This window comes from Xenopus tropicalis, chromosome 8 (genome assembly GCF_000004195.4).
Source record: "Xenopus tropicalis strain Nigerian chromosome 8, UCB_Xtro_10.0, whole genome shotgun sequence".
NCBI lineage: Eukaryota > Metazoa > Chordata > Amphibia > Anura > Pipidae > Xenopus > Xenopus tropicalis.
Genome location: NC_030684.2, coordinates 73,253,376 through 73,265,863, shown reverse-complemented (window position 1 = coordinate 73,265,863; position 12,488 = coordinate 73,253,376). Strand labels below are relative to the sequence as shown.

The 12,488-nt window shown below is 43.9% G+C and overlaps 1 protein-coding gene across 1 annotated transcript; it reads left to right on the top strand.

Annotated features, from left to right (window-relative positions):
* Nucleotides 1-6,173: 6,173 nt before the first annotated feature.
* LOC116406901 lies at nucleotides 6,174-11,510 on the top strand. Its single transcript, XM_031891980.1, has one exon. It carries the CDS (start codon nucleotides 6,572-6,574, stop codon nucleotides 11,315-11,317), a length of 4,746 nt encoding a protein of 1,581 aa, XP_031747840.1. The 5' UTR covers nucleotides 6,174-6,571; the 3' UTR covers nucleotides 11,318-11,510.
* Nucleotides 11,511-12,488: the final 978 nt, after the last annotated feature.

Genomic DNA, 12,488 nt, shown 5'->3' with positions numbered 1-12,488 from the left:
CAAACTTCCTACTGCAGTGAGGGATAGTTCTACTACTTCCACACACACACCAGCAGCCACGGTTAATTTACATATACACTGTCCTACTGACAGTCCACTAACTAATAGCATGCACACAACCAAACAATTAGTACACTTCTAGGCCTGAGCAGTCATACAAGGTACATGGGAATTGATATAGAGCTGAAGGACATAACTTATTAAATTTTATATTTAATATTACAACAGTAAACAGTGCATTAAAAGAATATTACAAAAGAGACATGTACAAACAGTAAATAAAATAAAGGGGATAAAAACACAGAGAAACGTTACCGGGATCTTGTGTCCTCCTGGGGCCAGAGTTAGGAATAGTGAACTCACAATCCAACAGAACATGGATACCCCACAATATGAGTTAACTGGCACCTGGATTTGTGCCCTTTTTTAGCCTACTGTTGGGCCCCTCCCTCATTATCGTATTCATGAGGAAAGGAGTGCCCAGGGGTGTGTCACAGGACCTCCCCCTGTAGAGAGCTGTACTTCTCCTGCCAGTTTCTTTTCATATAATATTGGTACTTGCCAGTACTCAATATCATTATGAAAGTAGGGAATTGTTTTAACCCACATGGGGGTGATCAAAATAATACCAAACATGAGGGGGGTCTCATATCCCAGTCCCCCAGAACCCATTCCTGCTCAGAGAGGGGTATAGGCTGCCCCTTTTTGGTATCCTTGGGGAGCCTGGGACCTCCTCATAAATCCTATGTGAGTTATGACAATGTGGTCCCTAAAGCAGCGAAGATATGGATCCGTTTCTATAATCCATATTTTCTGATCGCTGCATCCCCCCTGCTGCCCTGAGTCTTCAGTTGGCCTCTTTGATCATAGATCAGAGAAAGCAATAGCCCCAGGTTTCCCACCCACCAAATGGCTGGATACGGCCAGTCTCACAAGGGGCTGTATTTGTCACCTCCCAGCAGTCCCTGGATGAATCTTTAATTAAGGGTCTCTGCGGGAGACTAGATAGTGTTTAATTAGAGGGGTCTGGTGGACAAAGCAAAAGGTTGGCAGATATAACAATTTTTCCATGCCAGGGCCATGGTACCTGGCATGACACAGCCCTAAAGGGATCACACATAGTATTTAATTAATCCCTTACAAAGATTTTATACTTGGAAAACCAAGAACCAGTGTATGTCATTCAAATACTGTGTCAAAAGTCCACAAGGTAATGGTGTGTCAGTAGAAAAAACTCCTGAAAAAGTGAAACATAAAACGATACTTCTCACGTTAAAAAGTTACAAAAGAGAACATTGTTAAAATTGTTACTAAATATATCATAAAAGGTTCTTACCCTAACAAGCAGTTGAAAGAGAATATCTGTCCCTGTTGCAAAGTCAAAAGATTATTTATCTGTAATAAAAACAAGCATGATATAATTTATCAGCATATACCTATACTAGATATCTATAAAAAACATGACATATTAAATTCATCGTTTAACCCTTTTGGATGGCGTGTTTGGAGAAGCCATATCCAATAGCATTCTCTTTGTAATAATAGCTTCTTTTTTTCTTGTCCCTGTTTAACAGTTATCCTTTCCAAGATCTGCCACCTAACTTGTGCCACCTGATGCCCACAGTTAAAGAAATGTTTTGCTAACAGGGTCTCTCTTTTTTTCTCACTTTCCTTGCTTATCCCATCTTTTTTAATTTTCTGAGGGGATTGAGGTCGGTAATTGCGTATAGTAGATTTATGCTCATTGAGCCTTATTTTCATAGATCTTGTGGTCTGTCCGACATATGCTAACCCACAAGGGCATTTAATGCAATAAATGACATCCTTACTGTCACACGTAAAAAAGCCTCCCACTTCATGCCTAGTGCCATGCTGTGGGTGTGTGACAAAGGAGCCTTGAACGATGCCATTACAATGGCTGCAGTTCCTACATGCGTAGGTTCCTTTTTTTGTAGTAGTTGTAGTAAATTGTTTATGAGCCAATCTTTGTTTGATGGATTCTCCAATATTCTTACCTCTCCTGTAAGAAAAAACTGGCGGAAGTTTAAACAAATGTCCATATTTAGGGTCAGTAGCTAGTATACCCCAATGCTTTAAAATAATATTTCTACGAGCTTTGGTGTTAATATCATATGAGGTAACAAAGGGGATTCGTTTAGCCTGTTCTTTTGTTTTAACTTTCACTTTTAAAGCTTCTCCCCTTGGAATTACCTCAACCTCCTTTTTAACCTCCATTAATTTTGATTGGCAATAACCTTTATCAACAAATTTTTCAACCAACTTAAGTGACTCCTCCTCATATAGATCCGGGGTAGATGTAATACGTTTAATCCGCATAAATTGACTTTTGGGAAGCCCTTTAAATAGCCCTTGTGGATGAAAACTAGATGGCCTTAACAGATTATTTTTATCTGTTGGTTTTTTATAGACAGAGGTAACAAATTTAGAGCCTTCCAATTTGATCAGCACATCCAAAAAATGCATCTCAGAGGGATCAACCTCTAAGGTGAATTTAATGGTAGAGTGTATATTATTCAAGTAAACCAAAAATTCGTTTAGCAATTCTAACGTGCCAGTCCAGATAAAAAAAGTATCGTCCACATAACGCATGTAGCCCTGAATAAATGGTTGATAACAACTATTAGAGAAAACATAAGTTTTTTCAAAGTGATCCATAAAGATATTAGCATAAGCTGGTGCCATGTTGGCACCCATGGCACAGCCCTGCAATTGTAAAAAATACTCATCATTAAACTTAAAGTAATTACGCGTCAGGACCATCTGCAATAAATTGCAGATAAAATTCACTTTATACATATGTAAATTCGCCGTTGTTAAATAGTGTTGTATGCATTCTATCCCTTCTTCATGCGGGATGGACGTGAAGAGATCCTTCACGTCCAGTGAGCAGAGAAAAAAATCACCAGATGGCACACTAACGTCACTCAATCTATTAAAAAAATCAGTGGTATCTTTTAAAGAAGGCTCTAAAGTGGGTAATATCTCTTGTAAATGCATATCAACATAAATTGCCGGAGGTTGCCATAATGACCCTATATTAGAAACAATTGGACGGCCTGGTGGATTAATGAGGCTTTTATGAATCTTAGGTAAAAAAAAAATACTTGGTATCTTAGGAAATTGCAAAAAAATTAGTTGGTATATTTCCTCAGTAATTACCCCTTCCATCACTGCAGCATTAAGAAAGATGTTCAGTTCATTTTTATACCTGGCTGTAGGGGCCCTTTCTAATTTACGATAGTGTGTTTCATTCTCTAACTGACGGAGCGCTTCTGCTTCATAATCACATTTATTTAATACTACAGTACCTCCGCCTTTATCTGCCCTTGTGATGGTGATAGTCGTGTTCTGCTGTAAAGTTTTCAAAGCCTGCCTTTCGGCATAAGAAATATTAGAACCACTTTTTCCTGGATATACATCCCTCTTATGTGAAATCTTATTCGCTTCTAACACGACTACCGCCTCAAAGGTGTCAATAGCTGTAAAGGTACCAGGGGGGACAAATGAGCTTTTTTTACCCAACTTATTCTTTAAAGTAACCAAAAAATTATCCGGTTTAGAGACACTATCTTTAGCAGCAAAATAAGCCCATAATTTAAGGGAACGAATAAATTTATACAAGTCAATAGTAAATGAAAAAGGTTCAGATACACACGTTGGAACAAAGTTCAGTCCCTTATCAAGCACAGAGAGTTCATTCTTCGTAAGTTCATATGTAGAAAGATTTACAATCGTTGTTACCTGCGATACCGACGAACTCCCCGGCGTCTGCTCCCTGTTGTTGCTGAATTTTCTCCCACGGCCTCTCCGTACTTTTAGTTTCCCTGGCGTTTTCTTGATCCTAAAAAAGAAACCGTAGAGCTTTGTGACGAGGCGGGTGAGGCTTGTTCAGGCTCAGATGAACGTAATGAAGATTTCTCCAAGTGCGCTGAAGAGGAGGAACGCTGTCTGCGGAAGGCCCGTCTGCTCTCTTTCCACGTGTAGACTTCATTTTTCTCGTAATCGTAAGTATCTCTTTTAAACTTCCGCAGCTTCGTTTGAAGGATCTCCTGCTGTAACTTTTCCAATCGCTGTTCCAATTCTTGCAGCGAATTACCTATATTAGCATCAAACAGCACCTTATACTCCTCCTCAGTGGAGTATATTTGTTGCTTTAGATCTTTCGTTTTAAGCTGTAGTTACTGCATAGTTAGTGCAATAAGATCCAAACTGCAGCCACTTGGTCACAAAATCTTGATCCTCTTTAAACAATGCGGGCTGCAGCATAATCCTCAAGCCACGTGGTATTCGCTGAGCTTTAGCATATTCAGCCAGGGCCGATGAATGTAGGGCCCATGCGATGTTCCGGTGTTTTAGCTGTTCCAGCTTACGGAGCACCTCAGTGTCAGTCGGTGTAGAAGCGGTTGGTAAGTCCTGCGCTGCATTCATAATTCGCTTCCTCTCTGTCTCCGTAAACCCGAAGGTTTCTGCCTTCCGATCCATAGTAGCAGCTATGTCCGCAAAAGACATGATAGGGAGATACTATCAGCGGGGTGCTGAGTAGGTCACGCCGAAAAACTTACATAGCATACAACAGAGACCTTCCTCGCACACCCTTAACTCTCCAAAATGAGTTAAACGCCCGGTGCTCACTGCCACTGCCCGTTTGTAGCCTTGAGTGCCATTGCATTACTTGACAATTCTGGACTTTTGGAGGGTGCCGATCCCTTTGGCAGTGAGCACCGGGCGTTTAACTCATTTTGGAGAGTTAAGGGTGTGCGAGGAAGGTCTCTGTTGTATGCTACGGAAGTGATGAGTAGAGCAAGCCTATATAATGGGTCATCCAGTTCATACATTAATCTGCTTTCACTTTGTGCACAAGTGCACTACAGCCGGTGGATGTATGACTTGCAAACCGTAGATGGCCCTGTATACAGCTCCAGCGGGAGAAAATTGTGATTCTTTTTGGGGGACAGCCTATGTGGTAAAATCATGCATACTTGATACCCAGGCCAATCTGGCCAGTTATGCCTCTGAAGTATCTTTGTGTGGAACATGGAGTGGTCACCATGGAGTGATTGATGATGTCATGATACAGGCCTGTAAGGGTTAATCAAGCAGGCCAAGGTATCACAAAAATCTTTCCCCATGGGACAGAAACAGATGTATAACAGGCCTCTGGTCACTAGGGTCTGGAACCAGCCATGTGTAAAGGCCTCACATCCTGGAATGCCCAAACTCTAATCCCTGGCTGATAAGGGCCATGCCATGTGGGGGAGTGAAAGCCCACATGGGGTAAATTAGAGTTCACATCAAAACCCATCATAGGTGATGTGGAGGTCACACCATAACCCAACCTCACGAACATTTATTGTCCCAGAACCCATACTATTTATACTAGAGGTACCAAAACCTGAGTATATGTTTCATTTACGATTGCCTTTCTTACGGGTCCAAACATCGCTGGATTTGGGCACTCGGTTTGGCAGATAGGAGTATCTGGGCAGGGGCAGGTCACACAGTAGTGATGTTTAGTCTGTATGGGACCGGGGGGGTCATTTAGAATTGATGAATCTAATTTCATCTTTCTATTATGTTCCCACAAGGAGTTATGGTCATTTTCATCATAGGTCCAGTCCCATACACTCAGGGGGTCATAAAACTCACACTGTGTCCTGCTAATGGTGACACCCCTTGCATTCCTGAGGGAGGGGGGAGTGTCCAGTTACCTGATCCCCTGCAAACTGGGATAAATAGTCAGCTCTTCTGACTATACGCTGATATACTTGGAGGACCAATTTTCGATTGGAAGTTTATCCTGTGGTTTCCCCTTGCCTCCAGGACTAGAAGGACTTTGCTTGGTATAGTATAGGACTTCTATGTTTTTCCCTTTTATTTTAAACTGTTTGTACTTATTTTATCGTATGCCCTTTTTTTTGTAACATCCTGTTTTAACTTGCACTGTTATACTTTTTATAATATTAAATATAAAATTTAATAAGTTTGTCCTTGATGCTCTAAAACGTACCTAACCTCCGAGTGTGTAACTGAGTTGTGTGCCTTAGCCCTCTGTATGCTGATTAACCCTGTGACTGCTGGTAAGGAGAGTGTGTGTGTCGGTTCTTTACATTAACCCTTTCTCTACCAGTGTGCTTGGCATCTCTCATCGCCAGTATAAGAAGTATGAGAGTGGTGGCAGCAAGTTGTGTTTGAGTTTGTGAGCGTTGGTTGGTCTTTGGGGTGCTGTGCCGCTAGTCTGACCGGGGTGCCAGGTGTGTGAGACTGAGCAGGGGACCCTCTAGACAGCCACGCCTAAAGTCACGTGCGTCTGAAGTGCCGTAATCGTGACAAATTGGTGGCAGCGGTGGGATATTGTTATTTAGAGCATTAGTACTTGGATTAAGTAATTGAACCTTGCACTAAAGACTGTGAATCCTTGAGAGGAGGAAACAGTCTTCAAAGACAAACTCAGTGCAGAGTAATTTTTTTTTTAAGACATACGTGTTGCAAACAGTTTCCCTTCCCTTCTTGTTTTTCTTTTCTATCTTTTATTTTGGTAAAGTGTTGCAAGATGGCAGCATTTTATAAGAGGCAAACCAAGGAGACCCTCATCAACCTCTGTGAGCAAAGAGGCATTGATGCAGCTGACAAATCAAAGGAGATGTTGGTTTGTGCCTTGGTGGAACAGGAGCAGCAGAGCTACACCCCTGAGTCGGGAGACTATGCCACTCAGGACATGCCAGTGCTGAACTCTGCTCCTGGGTCCTCTCAGCGAGGGGATAGTAATAGCTGCAGTGGGCAGGGTGACAGGAATTCATCCTTGCAAGCAGCTTTGCAATTGTTGGGTTCAGATGACCCCCAGCTGCGCCTTCAGCTGATCCTGCAATATCAACAGGCGGAAGCAGGAAGAGAGGCCGCAGAGAGAGAGGCCGCAGCAGCAGCAGTAGCAGCAGAAAGAGAGGCCGCAGCAGCAGAAAGAGAGGCCGCAGCAGCAGCAGCAGAAAGACAGGCAGAACGCCAGTATCAACTGGAGTTAGCAAAGCTCCAGCAACAGAGATTACCCCCACGTTCCAGTGAGTCCTCGGAATTGCGCCCTTTGATAACCTCTGCAGATAAATTTCCAGTCATGGATAAAGATGGTGACCTGGATACCTTTTTGCGGTGCTTTGAAAGAGCTTGCAGACAGTATCACTTACCCCATGAGCAATGGGCAAAATACCTCACACCAGGATTAAAGGGTAAAGCCCTGGATGCTTTTGTGGACTTGCCACCAGAGTTTGATGGGGACTATGATGCTATAAAAAATGCTCTAATCAAGAAATACCATCTCACCCCAGAGGTGTATCGGAAAAAATTCAGGACTGTACAGCGCGGGCCTACAGACAGCTACTCTGATGTTGTGAGTAGTCTCAGAACCACATTTAAAGCTTGGCTGAGGGGACTCTCTGTTACCACATTTGATTGCCTGGAAGATCTGATGATAAAAGACCAGTTTTTGCACACGTGTCCTGTGGAAGTGAGGCAATTCATTATGGACCGTGAGCCCAAAACAGCAGATCAGGCAGCAGAGATAGCAGACACCTATGCTGCAAATAGGATGTCTGACAACCACAAAACTACCTCCCAAACCTGGAAGCGAGGTAAACCAACAGGCCACTTTCCTTCACATGCCAGCAAGGTGCCTGCCAGCCCTACACCCCGCCCTACTGCAGGTACCTCGGCACCAGTGGATACCCGGCAGTGTTTTGTATGCCGCAAGGTGGGCCATGTCAGCATAAATTGCCCAGAGAAGAGGAAGTCTACACTTATGGGGAAACAGACCAGCTCATCCCCTGCTGTTTTGTTTGTTGCCGGAAAAGAGGGAAATAGTGTGGATAACTTACAACCTGTTACTGTGGGTAACAAGATCACTGTTGGACTCAGGGATACTGGAGCAGAAGTTACTCTGGTGCGGCCAGAGATGGTAAACTCTGAGGACATTATTCCTGGGAAAACCATGGATGTTAAAGGAATTGGAGGAACCAGTCCTGCAGTGCCCCTTGCACGTGTATACCTTGATTGGGGTGCAGGAAGCGGTATAAGGGAGGTGGGAGTGTCTGATGCTATTCCTACCAATGTGTTGTTGGGCACCGATTTGGGCAGGCTGGTATCCCAGTATGTACCTGCAACTGCTTCCCAGGAGTCTGTTCCACTATCAGAGACTTCTGAACACCTAAAGGTACTGTGTTATGACTCTGTACAATCTGGTAGTCTGGGGAATGAACACAGGGGGGCCACAGAATGTCCTTCTGTTACACAGGTTAGCAATATGTCCAGTGAACCTATAAGAAATGTTGGCAGGGGGGGTTGTAATGTTGATTGTTCTGTTGCAGTTGTGACACGAAGTATGGCAGCTCAGCCCTTGCCTGCAGACCTAGGGGAAGAGGTAAATACATCAACTTTCCCTTGTTCTGAAACCGAGCACATTGAAAGTAATGATCCTCTGCCTGTAATCTCAGTCTCTCTATGTCCAGAATCTACAGCCAGCTCCTCTGACTTTGAGGCTGCTCTGAAAACAGATGCTAGCTTGGAGAAACTGAGATCTTTGGCAGACAAACCCCCTACTGAGAATGACAGCGAGAAAATTTATTGGGACAAAGGAAAACTGTACAGGAAGGTAATTCCCTCTGACCCATCTGAACCATGGATGGCAGAGACACAGTTAATTGTTCCCTTTAACTACAGAGAGCAGCTGTTAAAGGTAGCACACGAAGTTCCCCTCGCTGGGCACTTAGGGGTACAAAAGACTAAAGCCCGTTTAACGCACAGGTTTTATTGGCCCAACATGGGTACAGACATTGCTAACTACTGCCGTTCTTGTCTTACCTGCCAGCGCATTGGCAAATCTGGAGATATTGCCAAGGCTCCGCTGATCCCCTTACCCATTATTGATGAGCCCTTTCAGAGGGTGGCTGTGGATATTGTCGGGCCCTTAGCCATACCCAGTAGTTCTGGGAAGAGGTTTATTCTTACAGTAGTGGATTATGCAACCCGATACCCAGAAGCAGTAGCCCTGTCTTCCATAAGAGCAGACAAAGTTGCTGATGCCCTGCTGAGCATATTCTCAAGGGTTGGGTTTCCCCGGGAAATGCTCACAGATCATGGCACACAATTTATGTCTAGTTTAATGCAGAGTTTGTGCAAAAAGGTACAAGTGGAGCATCTAGTTGCTAGTCCGTACCACCCACAAACCAATGGCCTTTGTGAACGTTTCAATGGCACCCTAAAGCAAATGCTTAGGATGTTTGTAGACTCCCAGGGCAGGGACTGGGAGCGATATCTTCCCTATTTACTGTTTGCATACCGGGAAGTACCCCAAGCCTCCACGGGTTTTTCCCCTTTTGAGCTCCTGTATGGGAGAAGGGTCCGTGGGCCCTTAGATTTAATCAGGGAAGCCTGGGAGGGGAAAAATGTAGGTCCTGAAATTTCTGTGGTGGACTACGTAACAACATTCAGGGATAAAATGCAAACTCTGATGGGCCTAGTACATGAAAACATGAAACAGGCCCAGAAGACTCAAAAACAGTGGTATGACCGTAATGCCAGAGAAAGGGTTTATGAAGTCGGTCAGAAGGTGTGGGTTTTAATTCCTATGCGCCAGAATAAGCTACAGGCAGCATGGGAGGGTCCTTGCATTATCCAAAAACGTCTAAATGATGTAACATATGTAGTCGCTATGGATGAGAAGGGCCAGAGACAAAAGATTTTCCATGTAAATATGATCAAGGCTCACTATGACCGAACTGCTTGTGCCCTGCCAGTTTGCAGTTTGCCTACGGAGGGTGAAGTGGACTCCTTGGTCGACTTGCTAGCATCCACAAAGGACACTGGGTCCTTTGCTGATGCACAAATTAATCCTCAGTTAACTGAAGGGCAGAAGGCTGAACTGTCGGAGGTGCTTGAATCATATCAGCAAACCTTCTCAGCAAAGCCAGGGAGGACACACCTTGTTGCTCATCATGTAAATACAGGTAGCCATTCCCCTATTAGACAGTCAGCTTATAGAGTTTCCCTAGAGGTACAAGCAGATATTAAAAGGGAGATAGAAGAGATGTTAACCCTTGATGTAATTCAGAAATCCCATAGTGCCTGGGCCTCACCAGTAGTCCTTGTCCCTAAGAAGGACAAATCAACCAGGTTCTGTGTGGACTACCGAAAGTTAAATGCTATAACTGTCTTTGATGCCTACCCCATGCCAAGAATGGATGAACTCTTAGATAAATTGGCAGGTGCCTGCTTTTTAACCATTATGGACCTGAGCAGAGGGTATTGGCAAATTCCCCTTACATCAGATGCCCAGGAAAGGTCTGCATTTGTCACTCCCTTTGGGTTATTTGAATTTAAAGTCATGCCCTTTGGCATGAAAAACGCACCTGCAACGTTCCAAAGAGTTGTAAATGGTTTGCTAGAAGGGATGGAACAATTTGCATTAGCCTATTTAGATGATATTGCTGTGTTCAGTCACACCTGGAAGGATCACCTATCTCACCTGTCCCAAGTCCTAGGTAAAATCAAAACAGCCGGTCTGACTATCAAACCTGGCAAATGTCAGATTGGCATGACAGAGGTGCAGTATTTGGGACACAGGGTAGGAGGGGGCACACTCAGACCAGACACAGGAAAAGTGGATTCTATAATGGCTTGGCCCACTCCTCAAACCAAGAAACAAGTTATGTCCTTTTTAGGAACTGCGGGCTATTATAGAAAATTTGTCCCAAACTACAGCTCACTGGCCAAACCCCTGACAGATTTGACAAAGAAAAAACTCCCAAAGGTAATTTTATGGACTCCTGACTGTGAAAACTCCTTTTTGGCCTTAAAAAATGCCCTAGTTAACTCTCCAGTGTTACAGGCCCCAGATTTTACACGTAGGTTTGTTGTACAAACGGATGCTTCCGCCTACGGCCTAGGTGCGGTACTCAGCCAGGTGAACCAAAGTGGAGAAGAGCATCCTATTCTATACCTAAGCAGAAAGCTGCTGCCAAGGGAAGTGGCCTATGCCACCATAGAGAAGGAATGTCTGGCAATTGTTTGGGCCTTGCAAAAACTACAGCCTTATCTATACGGACGTAATTTTACCGTTATTACAGATCACAACCCTCTTAGTTGGCTCACCCGCATGGCTGGGGACAATGGGAAATTGCTCAGGTGGAGTTTGACTCTTCAACAATATGATTTCACTATCCAACACAAGAAGGGGAGTGATCATGGAAACGCAGATGGTCTGTCACGTCAATCAGAACCCTTCCAGCATGAGCATGGTGCAGATGACCTGTGAGTCAATCTCCCCTTGCTCACTCTAAAAAGGGGAGGTGTCATGATACAGGCCTGTAAGGGTTAATCAAGCAGGCCAAGGTATCACAAAAATCTTTCCCCATGGGACAGAAACAGATGTATAACAGGCCTCTGGTCACTAGGGTCTGGAACCAGCCATGTGTAAAGGCCTCACATCCTGGAATGCCCAAACTCTAATCCCTGGCTGATAAGGGCCATGCCATGTGGGGGAGTGAAAGCCCACATGGGGTAAATTAGAGTTCACATCAAAACCCATCATAGGTGATGTGGAGGTCACACCATAACCCAACCTCACGAACATTTATTGTCCCAGAACCCATACTATTTATACTAGAGGTACCAAAACCTGAGTATATGTTTCATTTACGATTGCCTTTCTTACGGGTCCAAACATCGCTGGATTTGGGCACTCGGTTTGGCAGATAGGAGTATCTGGGCAGGGGCAGGTCACACAGTAGTGATGTTTAGTCTGTATGGGACCGGGGGGGTCATTTAGAATTGATGAATCTAATTTCATCTTTCTATTATGTTCCCACAAGGAGTTATGGTCATTTTCATCATAGGTCCAGTCCCATACACTCAGGGGGTCATAAAACTCACACTGTGTCCTGCTAATGGTGACACCCCTTGCATTCCTGAGGGAGGGGGGAGTGTCCAGTTACCTGATCCCCTGCAAACTGGGATAAATAGTCAGCTCTTCTGACTATACGCTGATATACTTGGAGGACCAATTTTCGATTGGAAGTTTATCCTGTGGTTTCCCCTTGCCTCCAGGACTAGAAGGACTTTGCTTGGTACAGTATAGGACTTCTATGTTTTTCCCTTTTATTTTAAACTGTTTGTACTTATTTTATCGTATGCCCTTTTTTTTGTAACATCCTGTTTTAACTTGCACTGTTATACTTTTTATAATATTAAATATAAAATTTAATAAGTTTGTCCTTGATGCTCTAAAACGTACCTAACCTCCGAGTGTGTAACTGAGTTGTGTGCCTTAGCCCTCTGTATGCTGATTAACCCTGTGACTGCTGGTAAGGAGAGTGTGTGTGTCGGTTCTTTACATTAACCCTTTCTCTACCAGTGTGCTTGGCATCTCTCATCGCCAGTATAAGAAGTATGAGAGTGGTGGCAGCAAGTTGTGTTTGAGTTTGTGA

Bases quoted from the DNA above. Each gene is read 5' to 3' on its own strand.
- LOC116406901 (XM_031891980.1), top strand. From the start codon at position 6,572: ATGGCAGCATTTTATAAGAGGCAAACCAAGGAGACCCTCATCAACCTC.